This window comes from Neophocaena asiaeorientalis, unplaced genomic scaffold (assembly GCF_003031525.2).
Source record: "Neophocaena asiaeorientalis asiaeorientalis breed wild unplaced genomic scaffold, Neophocaena_asiaeorientalis_V1.1 scaffold152, whole genome shotgun sequence".
NCBI classification, from domain to species: Eukaryota; Metazoa; Chordata; class Mammalia; order Artiodactyla; family Phocoenidae; genus Neophocaena; species Neophocaena asiaeorientalis.
In genome coordinates this window covers 2,599,121-2,611,559 of record NW_020185338.1, presented here as the reverse complement: position 1 = coordinate 2,611,559, position 12,439 = coordinate 2,599,121, and the positions used below count along the sequence as shown (strand labels likewise).

The 12,439-nt window shown below is 46.2% G+C and overlaps 2 protein-coding genes across 10 annotated transcripts in view; one reads left to right on the top strand and one right to left on the bottom strand.

Annotated features, from left to right (window-relative positions):
* The window catches only part of EFCAB11 (EF-hand calcium binding domain 11), a 178,166-nt gene extending 176,090 nt beyond the window's left edge, over positions 1 to 2,076 (bottom strand). For 3 of the 6 annotated variants that reach the window (XM_024736239.1, XM_024736240.1, XM_024736241.1), the window contains exons 1-2: positions 1,864 to 2,076; positions 1,083 to 1,178 (exon numbers count right to left, since the gene is read on the bottom strand). In XM_024736239.1, the coding sequence (XP_024592007.1) occupies positions 1,083 to 1,178; positions 1,864 to 2,076 (309 nt within the window). The remainder of the gene's footprint in view (positions 1 to 1,082; positions 1,179 to 1,863) is intronic. The other 3 variants (XM_024736242.1, XM_024736244.1, XM_024736238.1) reach the window with 2 other exon arrangements.
* A 1,209-nt stretch (positions 2,077 to 3,285) lies between these two features.
* The window catches only part of TDP1 (tyrosyl-DNA phosphodiesterase 1), a 75,324-nt gene continuing 66,170 nt past the window's right edge, over positions 3,286 to 12,439 (top strand). For 2 of the 4 annotated variants that reach the window (XM_024736357.1, XM_024736359.1), the window contains exons 1-3: positions 3,286 to 3,350; positions 7,973 to 8,529; positions 11,860 to 11,903. In XM_024736357.1, the coding sequence (XP_024592125.1) occupies positions 7,983 to 8,529; positions 11,860 to 11,903 (591 nt within the window). In that variant the 5' untranslated portion in view covers positions 3,286 to 3,350; positions 7,973 to 7,982. Of the gene's footprint in view, positions 3,351 to 3,388; positions 3,521 to 7,972; positions 8,530 to 11,859; positions 11,904 to 12,439 lie in introns of those variants that run through there. The other 2 variants (XM_024736358.1, XM_024736360.1) reach the window with 2 other exon arrangements.

Genomic DNA, 12,439 nt, shown 5'->3' with positions numbered 1-12,439 from the left:
TGACATTCCAGGCAGAGCCCTGAGTGCTCCCTCTGTTTGATGCCTGCAGCTGAATTTCTTAAACCTGGCCAAGATCTTGCCCCTGATTAATTCTAGTTCAGCAGCTTAACAAGAGGGATCCATCACTAGAATGGATGTAACAGACAAGAGGAGCAGCACAAGGACAGGAGGCATAGGAAACCTGTCCCACAGTTGAGATTCACTGAAGTTCAGCTCAACTCTCCTTAATTAGTGCAACCTTTCCTGGAGAGCAATGCCCAACAAAATTTCAAATGTACCTAGCACTTGTATCTCTAGGAATTTATTCCACAGAGATATATCCACAAGCAGAGATCTAGTTATAAGAGAATGCTCACGGCAGCTATATTTGTAGGAATGAAATATAATAGAAACAATTGAAATGACCAAAACAAGGAAACCAGCTAAAGAGAACACTAAGCAACTATTTTTTTAATGTGGTGTGTGCTTTTATGTTCTTCTATTGTGAAGTGAAAAAAGCAAGTTAAAATAAAATAGGCATACTATGCACCCACTTTTCAATACAATGCTAGGTGTGTTTGTCAATACATAGGAAATCTTGCGATGATACACAATAAACTGTTACTAATGGTAACTCCTGAGGAGTGGGACCCTTTGGTAGGGAGGGAGGGGATTTTACACCCAACTTTATACTTTTCTGGACCATTTTAATTTTTTGACTATGTAAATGCATTATTTTCATAATTTAAATGGAGCAAATTTTTTTTTTTAATTTAAGAAAAAAAAAATCCTGCATGTCACTTCCTCTGTGAATTCCTTCTGTTACCAACATCCCACTCCCAGGCTTCCCTCTTGGAACCTCACTAGCATCTCATACTTAATATTATTAGCAGCCTGGTGACTTAGTCTTGACGGATTCTAATTCATTCCTGAGTTGGATTCTTAAGACAAAAGTAAAATTCAGCACTGGACACATCTCTGAAATTGCTCAAAAGGCAGCGGTTTGCTTCATAAACATCCTAAGCTAGCCCTCTGCACTTTATTTAGAAGCCATCCACTATTGTATTGTCAGCCCAGTCCCCAAATATAAAAGAAAGTTCTACCTTGGAGGGCTTGTATCCAAACAGCATTACAACAGCAACTTTAAAGTCCTCTCTGCTTAGATAGCCTTTGTTTTCTTCATCGCATGCTTTAAATACCTAAAGAACAGCAAATATCTTTAGTTAATAAGACAGAAACCGTTTGTTCTACTATTACTAACTTGTATTAAGTTTAGACCTCCCAAACCTAAAACTTAGCCAAGAGTAGGGCTGGGAAATGGAATTTCATTATCCTAATTTTAATCCTCAAGAAATCTTAATCTGCTGGGACTTCCCTGGAGAACCAGTGGTTAAGACTCCTAGCTTCCACTTCAGGGGGCACGGGTTCTACCCCTGGTCGGGGAACTAAGATCCCGAATGCTGCCCCCAGGGCCAAAAAGAAAAAGAAATCTTAATGTGCTAAAATTTACCCCCCCCCCAAAAGTGCAAACGACTTAATCGCTGGGTTAATTCCTTTAAACCATTCGAATAAATTCTACCGAAAATTCAACCCTAGAATTGGGAAGGTGAGGCAAAAGGGCTGGCTTTGAAAGGCGGGAGGAGAGATGGAGATTACAGTTTGTTATACACAGACTATGTCGCGGAGAAAAGAAGGAGTTGGAAGTAGAACACTGGACAGGGATCCAGAAGCCTTGCAGCCCTTGCCTCGGTCATTAACCATGACACTTCGGAAGGACAGTCCAGCCCCTATCTGTGCAACAAAGCTGAGCGAGAGCCAGGCGGGGTGACGGAAGTGAAAGTCCCGGGTCAAGTTTAAGTCCGAGACAGCCCTCCGGGCACTTACTTCCACCCACTTCTTGTGTTCCGACTGGCTGGCTTCCCACCTCCGCGGCCGGGCCCCGGCTTGGGAGAAAAACATCGCGACAGCCACACGAGAGTCGGGACGCCTGAACTCGCAACCTCTACGGCCTACTCCCGGCTTGCAGCGACAACCCGCCAAGCTCCCCGCAGTTCGGGAAACTGAACTTGGCCGGGTACCCCCAACGTCTTCTCCCATTGGACGGCCTGCGAGCCACTGGCGTTGACCCCGCAGCTCTATTGGCCAGAGACTTTGTTTAATAACGTTTCCTTGGAACGGCCTATGGCGGAGGGGCTTCCAGGCACGCCCCCAGCCTTGGCTCCGCCCCTCTCGTCCCTTTAACTCCTGGCGCGCGGCTGTGGATCCCGCACACCCAGGTGCTGTTTCAACGTGTCCTGCAGGATTCTTCTCATTTTCTGCCCCCACACCTTGTAATAAATTATTTTTGATAATTTTGATCAATGGCACTATGCTAAACATTATAGGAGACACAAAAAGAGTGTGAACAAAGAATAAAAGGAACCAATCAAAACAAGACCGGGGCTCCCGTACAGATCAGCAAGTCATTGGAATCGAGCCCTCCAGGGTAGCTACTGTGTCTGTTCCGTCCTCCCTATAAGCCTAGCACTGAGCACGGTACCTGGCACAAAAGAGACTTTCAATAAACGAACCAAGTGAGCCCTTAGGACGTTTACCCCAAGTTATTTCATTCAGTCCTCTAGGAGAGGTGCCTGGTGTGAAGGAAACTGAGAATAATATCAACAGCACTGAACCCAAATTCCACAGCAAACATCCTTATTAAAGGCAAGGAATATGGCGAGGGTTCCGCTTTGCAAAGGAGTTTATCTCAGACCTCTCCTGACAAATCAGTAAGATTAAAAAGGCAACACACAGGCACACGCGCCTGTTTCAACGAAGAAACGGGCATTCGAGGTTGAGTCTAAGGGAGCGCGTTTAACCTTTTATTTTACAGCAGGTTTTACAGTCCGCTCCCCCAGGAGAACCCACTCCTCCCGGGACACCGGTCTCAGCCCTCAGCTTCCTCGAACCTCTCAGGTGATCTTGTCTCTGCCTTTAAAAAACCCACCCCCTCCCACCCCCCCGCCACACACACACCTCGAGCTCCGGGAGTATGAAGCTATGAGAACCTCTGCAAAGCGGATGAGTTTTGCTAATTAACTACGGGAGAAGTGAGGGAAATTTCTTTTCCTCTCCCCCTTTTAGGAGACGCGCCCAGGAGGTGAGAGGGGAGCTGGAGGCTGCCAGGTCTTCTCTCCGCCCCTTCCTGCGGGAGCGCCCCCTCAGCCCCTCATGACCCGGAGGGCTTTAGGACCCAGCTGCGGGCGTCCCGGAAGGGGAAGGGGCAGGGCCACTCTACGCGCGCTGCCGGCTGGAGGGTTTGAAGCGCGCGCAGGCGCGAGTGGCGGCGGAGAGGAGGGATCCTAGGTGGCTACGCGTTCTGGGGGCTTCAGGTGAGTGGAGGCCGCGGGTTCTGGGGCCTCCGGTGCGCGTTCGGCAGCTGCCCGCGCTTTTGCTCCTTCCGGCCTGGAGCGCTGGCAGCCGGCGTCCGGCGATTTCTTGAGTGTCCCGCGGGGCTGGAGGTGGATCCAGAGGGAAGCGGAGCATCTTGTAAAGACACTAGGTAGGGTCCCCTTCTGGGCCTCGGCTTCCTCCAGTAATAGTACCTCTTTGGCGCGAACAGCTGCTGCTTGAGGAGACCAGAGTCCTGCTGGAGGGGTACCCCTCCGCGGATTCTTATTCTGGCTCCTCCACGTAGTAGGCAGATGGTCTGGAGAGTTAATGATAGCTAGCATGTTGGGCGCTTACTCTGTGCCAGGCACTTAACCTCTGTGTTTAGTCTCTCCATAAATGGAAACAGTTGTGAGCGTGAAATGAGTGTATGCCCAGTAAAGGTGAGCGCACAGAAAACAGTGTACCCCGGAATCAGCCCACTTCACTCCATCCCGACCGCCTTCATGAGCTACCAGAGTCCTTGCAGGAGCCGCCTCACTTCGACTTTTGTCTCCCTCCAAACCATTCTCCATACAGAGTTGTAGGGAACGTAATATTTTTAAAAAGTAGATCGGACCAAGGTACTCCCCTTCAGTGGGGCCTACTGTTCTTAGAATAAAATCCAGGATCTTTAACTTACTCCTGCCCAACCCCTTCATCCTGGACCACCTACCTGTCTTCCTTACCCAAGTCTTTCTGTGTGTTTTTGGAGTTACTACACCCTTGTTCTGGTCGTTGCAGGTTGGGTTCCCTCACTTGGAATACTCTTCTTTCCCTCCCACACTTTTATTTGGCTGATTCCTTTTCACCCTTCAGAGCTCACTTAGATGTTAAATTCAGGATAGTTGAAGGTAAGGGCATCCCTGTTACTCTCTCATACCTGTAAAACATAATGAATATCTGTAAAGATATCTTGGCTTTTTTGGTTATTTTTGTTTGTGTCAGTCTGTTCCTTTCTCCTTGAAATAGAAGCTTTTCTAGGACAAATTGTTTCTATGTTGTTAATTTCTTATTCCCAGGGCTTGGCACATAGTAGCTGCTCAATAAATATTTTTCGAATGAACATACTCTGGGAGGTAAGTATGACACCCGTTTTACAGAGGAGGAAGTTGAGGCTCAGCAGTTAAGTAACTTGCCTAAGTGCACATTTACCACCTAGTAATGACTGGATTTGAAATTGGAGTCATATTTGCCCACTACTGGCCATACCTGGCCTCAGTTGAGATTGACTCCCATGCCCTCCTGATGGTCTGCAAGCTCTATAAGAAGGGTCAGCTGGAAGCGTAAAAGAAATAGCCCAGCTGGGTCTGGGATGGTAGGGGGAGAGGAGGAGCCAGCAGCTTTAAGAGGAGTATCCATTTGCATCCACAGATTTTTTTTTAGGATCTAATAGACACTCTAATGTTATGAGTTGGCATCTGGTGGTAGAATTTCTTTAGATTTTTACCCTCCTTGGCATTGTAGCTTAACGCAGTGTTTGTCAAATTTCAGTAATGTGGTCGGTTGCTTCCTCCCTAGTTTTGTCTCACTCTCAACATCTGTACTACTATTTGCATAATATTTTCATTTGAACCCACTTTTACATAAACACTATCTTTTAGAAGTAGACTTCAGTTATTGTAAATGTAATGGAGCCATAAGATACCTTCTGTTGATGTTAAACCAAAGTGTTACTGCCTGCAGAAGAGCCCAAAATCTGTTATTTGTTCAAAAGCAGGAATAGAGACATTTCTACAAACAGCTTTCTCCTTGATTAAACTGAGACATTGGATTGGAATGGGAAAGGGAGGTACTTTCATAACGTAATGTTAGTTAATGTCAGGTCCCAGTCACCTCCGCTTTGGGAAATACTGCACTTTGCTGACCCACTGAATGTCAGCTCTCAGAGTCAGCCCACCTGTGTTGTAATTCTGATCGTGGTGTCACCACTTACCCAGAGTGTGGTGTTAGACCTGTGCTGTGCGAGACACTGCCCAGGGAAGACAAACCATGAACAAACAATTGAAGGAAAACACTTAGGTTCTATCCTTGTAAAGCTCTATGACTTGAGTATGAAAGCTGTCTGAGAATGCAGAGAATCTGGGCCTGTGTGAGAGAGAAATGAAATTCTGATCCTGAGACCAGATCCAGTCCTCCAAAGTAGAATCAGTTGCTGGTTAATCTTGGTGTTTACCAACAGCTCCTCTTCAACAGGCTAAGCGCCTTGACTGCATAGAGAGGCTGGTAACCTGCTAGGCTTAATGATTTGTTACAGTTTTATTAGCATGTTACAAAGGTTTTTTTGCCTTTAATTGGTAAATCTCAGGCACATTTTGGATTGTGAGTAGATCCAAAATTTAAACCATGTATAGAGCAGACAAAAACTTTTTTTTTTCTCTCTAGGAAATGTCTTTTTCAAAGCTTTATTTTTTACCCACTTGTCCTTTTTTGGAGGGAATTCTCTGTCCTCCTCCCCTCCCCCACCCACATGTGGTTCTAGAAAGTGTAGATAATGATAAAACTGAAAAATTTAGAAATCTCCTAAATAGCTCACACAGTCCCTAAAATCGAATAAATATTTTCCTTTTAGAGTTCTCAGGATTTTTGAATTCCATTTTATTTATACGTAATTGATCTGGGAAGAGGGGTGGTGGTGATCTCTAAGGTCTGCATACAGCTCCTTTTCTCAGGCTGGGAGCTGAACCCTTTTTTCACCTAAAAACGCTGAGACCCTCTCTGCTTTAGGATGGGGCAGGAATCTAGGGAGAACAGGCTGAGGAATCTCAGTTGAAGATTCTATTACTCATTGCCTAGCTTTAGAGCTGGTTTAGAATTCAATGGAAGCTAGAGCTTACAGCACAGTAGTTTTTCCAGAGATGGTTCTTTTGTTCTTAAATCATTTTTCAATTACAAACTAACTGACAAAGTGGCTCCTTCAAAGTGAATTGTGATAGCAGTCTCCAGAATCTAGAACACTAAGGGAACTTAAGTTTTAAAAAAACAGTCAAAACAAACAAAAAACTGAGCTGTTTAAGTAGGTGTTAAGTAGTAAGTCTGTCTTAACCCCTTTCATGGGAAAACCTGGTTCTCAGATCCTGTTATAACTGTAACAATACAGTTCCAACAAGCTTGATTATCTGGTGTCTTAACCTTTATCAGATTAGAAACAATTCAGGGGGAAAAACCTACTCAGAGTTCAAACAGCCCCTAGGAGTGGACTGAACACAGGGGGAAAGGACAGAGAACTTTTAGAAAAGAAGACCTAGACAGTCTAGGGCCCTTATTACAGGAGCAAGTGTCTGCATCCATCTGTGGTCCCTACAGTTGTGGCTGCAAAACACTGTCCATGCCAGGTGGGCTTAATAGTGACCCTGGGCCATGAAGAACGAGTCACATTATTGTCTAGATGCACTCTGCTTAAAAGCTCCTTGAAATGTGTAATTTACAGGAGAAACCTTATCTGACTTGGTCATAAATTGAAAAAGGTGAGAAGTTGTGCAAAGTGATAGATACCTTAAAAAATATATACTTTTTAGCTTGAAACATGAAAGTATATTCATTAGCAAGTCTTTCAGTGCAGAATTTAGCCTTTTTTAAGGAGTGGGGGTTATGCTGCAGTCTGTCCTATATCTGCACTCATAGCAGGTCCTGCTAACGCTGTAGAGCAAACATGTAGACACTCTGTCCATGATCTGAGCACAGACTCTTGAGTTGTGTAATTTTCCTCTGGGTCTTGTACTAAAGTGTATTTTTTTTTTTTTTAATCACACTAAGGAGCTCTTCTTTAGTTATTTGGGAAATCTACTTAGATAGCCCTTTACCCTTGAATTGGTGACATTTTGTAGGTAAGAAAAGCAACTTTCATGTGTTTTCCTCTTTTGAGAGCAAGAAAGTAGAAGTTAAACTGTGTGGTTTAGAAAACAAGTAACGTTTTGCTTTAGTACAAGTTCTTTCTCTGCAGGTTTTCATGGTTTGTTCTAGGATTAGATAATCATTGAGTCAGCTGGGTCCTCATGGAAGCATCCCTAGATAATGTATACATAGAATTGATCATTTGTTACTGTCTGGAGGATTTCGTTAAGCTCTATGGTAGTAGCTTATCTTGGGGGAGTAAGAAGTAGTCCCTGAAGTCCTTTGGGCTCCCATACCTGGGTGAGGAATAGGTGATAAATTCCAATTTGACCTTAAAAATATGAGCATAGTCAGAGTTACTCCTGAAATTCCTTAAACTGACCTTAACCCCAAACACCTGTTGGAAGCTTCAGGGCTAAGAGTGCACATTTTTGTTTTGGACTTTGGCTCAACTCCATTTCCTCAGGCATTTAAGAACAAGGTCTAGGTGGAAAGACAAAGGGAGAGAAGCAGAAGGTGAGCAGGATTTTCGCCATCACTTTATTTGCCAAGTTCTCATGGCAGATTGTGGTGATGTGCCGTGAACACTTACAGAGCCGCTGATGTTAGTGACACGTCTTGGCATCTGGTAAGTGTCAGGTGTGCTGTATGTGTCCTAGAAGCTCAGGACACGGAATTTGAGAGCGAGAGCATGAGTGTGCCGGTGACCTGGTAGATGGGAAATGACGCAATTTCCACCTTTCATTTCCAGAGGAAGTGTAATGTCTCAGGAAGGCAATTATGGGAGGTGGACGATATCCAGTAGTGATGAAAGTGAGGAGGAAAAGCCAAGAACGGACGAGCCATCTACCTCTTTTCTCCCGCACGCTGAGCAGGGAGCAGCCAGTGAGCCAAAGTACACCTGTTCCGAGGCTCGGAAAGCTGCCCACAGGAGGAAGATCGCACCCGTGAAATTCAGCAACACAGATTCCGTTTCAGAAGCTTCACCTCCCAAAAGGCAGAAGGGCGGTTCCCAGGAAGACCTGGGCTGGTGTCTCTCCAGCAGTGAGGATGAGCTGCCACCAGAGACGCAGCAAAAGCAGGCTAAGGACACGGGGGTCAAAGAGGAGAAAGGCCTCCCTTCTCCCAGAGATGGTGCTGTCCCGGGAGCTGGGCATCACAGCCTGTCGGCCGGCCACGGGCTTGAAACGTCAGGGGAAGGCCAGGACATCTGGGACACGCTGGGTAAAGGGAACCCCTTCCAATTTTACCTCACTAGAGTCTCCGGAATTAAGCCGAAGTATAACTCGGGAGCCCTCCACATCAGGGGTGAGTGAAGCCGGGGGTCTGGGAGCTGCACTTGTGGGGCTTCCCCTCGAAAAACAGGAGGGATGCCTAGAAGGGATCTCTTAAGAACCCTCTGAACTTCTCTCAGGGGGAAAAAACCCATTTTGACAAGCAGATGCATTCATTTGACAGCAAACTGCTTAGGTCAGGAAGCCAGCGGGTGTCTCCCAGAGCCCTGCAGGTCACCCTGCTGGCACCCCTTGCACAGTGCTTAGAATTACTTAACTTGTAATTTAAAGGTTAAACTCGGTCGCTGACACTTTATTAACCAAGTAGCCAGCCCTTGACAGCAATAGTTCTCTCTGGTCCCTGGACCAGCAGTGTCAACACCACCCGGAGCTTGTTGAACGTGCAAATTCTCGGCCTCCTCTTCAGATTCCCAGCACCAGACTCTGGGAGCCTGGCCCTGCAATCTCCTTTAACAAGCCAAATCAAGTTTGAGAACGATTGCTTGAAAGCCTGGTTTTGGTTCCTGGCGCAGAAGCAAAACAAGAAGTGCCCTGGTTTTTGGTTGCTGTGGTTAGTCCCCAGGGAGTATCTGTGTGATATTGTGATGTATACAGATATTTGGTCTTCACTCCAGTTATAGTTGGGGTTTGGTTTTGGTTTTTGTCCCAGGTTCCTGAAATAGCTCCAAGGTGATGAGGGTGAAAGGAGCATCTTTTTTTATTCCTAACAAGCCCCTTTCAGCCACACCAGAGTGGAGTGTATGTTAATGCGATGACTTTCGGAAAGCCCCTAGGAAGGGGGGTGCTGGTTGCCTGGGGACCCAGCCTGGTGATTAAAGCTAGAACTTTCAGCCCTAACCTCCACCTCCGGGGAGGGCAGAGGGGCTGGAGATCGAGTTCACCGCTAAGGGCCACTGATTTAGTCAGTCTTGCCTGTGTAATGAAGCCTCTGTAAAAGAGCCCTCACTGGAAGGGTTCACAGAGCCTCCAGGTTGGTGCCGATGAGGAGGTGCTGAGCCGTGGCACACCTGCAGAGGGCATGGCCGCGCCCCGTCCCCCATACCTCGCCCTGTGCATCTCTTCATCTGGCTGTTCCTGAGTTGTGTCCTTTTATAATAAGCTGGTAATCTAGCAAGGAAATTGCTTTTCTGAGTTCTGTGAGGCCTTGTAGCAAATTATCGAGCCCGCGGAGGGGATGGTGGCAACCCCCAATTTATAGCCGGTCGGTCAGAAGCACAGGGGGTCCGGGCTTGTGACTGGCATCTGAGGTGGGGGCAGTCCTGTGGGGTCTGATGCCACCTCCGGGTGGACGGTGTCAGAATTGAATTCAGTTGTAGGACGCGCAGCTGGTGTCCGTGGAGGATTGGTCTTTGTGGGGAACCCCCCCTCCCTCCTGCTACACTTGGTGTCAAAAGCTTTGCGTGCAGAGAGGAAACAAGGGTTTCCTTTGAGAGAACGGCAGGGCCCCTAGAATCCCAGACACGGGGCCTCACCACCCGATTGCTGTGTTGGTAATTAACAAAGGACCTAACATTCTTCACAATTTCAGTTCACTCACCTTTAAACTGGGGATTCAGAAAAAAGGGAGATAACACATGAAGTGCCCGGTACAGTATATTCACGTGGCAGAGACACAAAATAAACGTCGTCACCCGTATTTCACATTACCTTTCTTGCCCACATTCAAGAATAGATTGTGTTCACTGTGAATAGTGTTTTAATTATATACCCAATGTATAATTTCATCTTATGTGATGTATAAATGTTGGTATATTTAATTCCATACTATAAAGAGTTTGATTCTACAAGGTGTTTATTTTTCCTTTTTGCAAATGTCTAGGTGCTTTGCAGAAATGTAAGACAGATCTCAGTGTTTCATTTTATTTGAGAGAGATTGAAACAGGAAATAGAGAACTATGCAAGGTTTTGCTGTATATAATAAAGTGATAAAGACTGGCTATTAGCACCAAGATACGGAAGAAGGAGAAGTAACATGATAGGAGCTTTTATATAGATTATCTCCTTTAATCCTCGGAACAGCCTTATGAGTAGATGTTACAGTTGTCCCCCTCGGATAGGTGACCGATCTGCAGAGAAGTTAAATAACCTGTCCAAGGTCGTAGAGCTGGCAGATGGCAGAACTGGGATTTGAATCCAGGCATTGCAGCATCACAGTGCATGCTCTTAAGTGTTCGGTGTACCACTCCAGCAAAGGCCATAATTGTAGGTTGTTTAGAAGATCTCATGGAGGAAGAGGGACCTCAGATGGGCCTTGAAAAATGGGTAAAATTTAGAAAGGTAGAAAGAGGAGTGGCAGTGGGGGCAAAATGGGGGCACCACGTTGCAGTTTCTCTCTTGATTGTACAACTCTCCCTTTAAGGTAGGAGCTTCCTTAGAGGACTTTTTCGTTCTTTGAAAATCTTTGTACCCTGGCATTCATCTCCATGTCTGGAAGACAGGAGGCACTCAATAAATATGGGTCAAATAAGCGAACGAGCCCAGTCTGAACCCTCAGGGTTGGATTGGTGGTTAGAGCGGAAGCGCTGGAGCCAGACTGTCTGTGTTCAAGTCCCGACCCTGCCTGACTCCAGCTGTGTGGCCGCGGGCGGCCCCCTAAGGAGAGACTCTCCATCTACAACATGGGAACGACAGACCCCCACGGACAGAAAATGGCTGCAAGGAGTGAGAGTTAACACGTGGAAAGCACCAGGAACAGGGCCTGGCACCCGATGGGTCCTGTCCAAGTGAGGCTGTTATAATCGGTGGTGGCGATGAGGGTTGTGTGCGTCCTCTCAGGGTGTAGACACGGCTTTCTGTTTTCTCTGAAGTAAAGCCTGAGTGGGTGCAAGGTGAGCCCTCCTTAGAGATGACCTGGGTGCTAGAAATATGAGCTTGGAGCTGTGGGGGCCTCTGTCCTCCCTCCACGGGAAGCAAGAACCCTCAGGCTCCAGAGAGCTGTCTTGCTAGTCCCAGACTGGGGAGGTTTCCTGGCGAGAGACCAGTGAGTACTTGAAGGAGGTAAAAAATTAAGAGATCTGGAAAGAGGAAGGACACTCATCGTTATTGTCCTTATTGGCAGTTTGTAAAATTGCCCAGTCATCCAGTACTAAAGTTGTAGATCTTGATTTTCCATTATGTGTGGTTAAATAATACTGATACATAATAAATATTATTAAATAGCCCAGGGAAATTTTCTCTTGAATTTTATGGAACATTAAAGTCTAGTCTTGTAGTACCTTTTCAGTGCATCATTTTCTAAGCCAGAATCTCGTCAGTGACTATTTAATAAGTCAGTTGTGATTATTATTACTAGGTAGTCTTTATCAAAAATATGAAATTAGATATAAATGTTTTGTCTCCCCAGATATTTTATCTCCTCTATTTGGGACACTTGTTTCTTCAGCTCAGGTGAGTTTACAGTTTTTTCTTTGGACGGGAGGGGCAAATAACTCTGTAAGAAAGTGAGCAGTGGGACCTGTGGGCCGGTCCTGTGCAGGGTCCCTGAGATGGCACCTGGAGGCTGGCACCAAACGCCGCGGTTGTGGGATCCATCAGCCTGGAACGTGGATGCACGATCACTGGGGCTTCTGACTCTCGATTGGGCCATGAGGACTGGCCAGGAAGTCACTCTGGAAATTCCAACCTGAGGGACTTCTCTTTGGGACACTAATAATCTCACAGGACTCTGGTGCACCTCCCTGGGAGTGTGGGTAGAGAGGTGAAGGCCATGTCAAGTTTGATTTGATTTAGAGAAGTAAATGAGAAATTTCCTACACCCTCCAAAGAGAAGTGAGTAGAAGTTATGGATGTGGGTACGTCTGCATGTTTGATTGACGTATTTGATTGGCAGCTCTCCTGCCTGACAGAGCTGGTCCCTTTGCGTTGATAAATCACCTTCATGTGCCAGGCTCTCCAGCAAATAGAACAAGGTCTTGTGTCTAAAG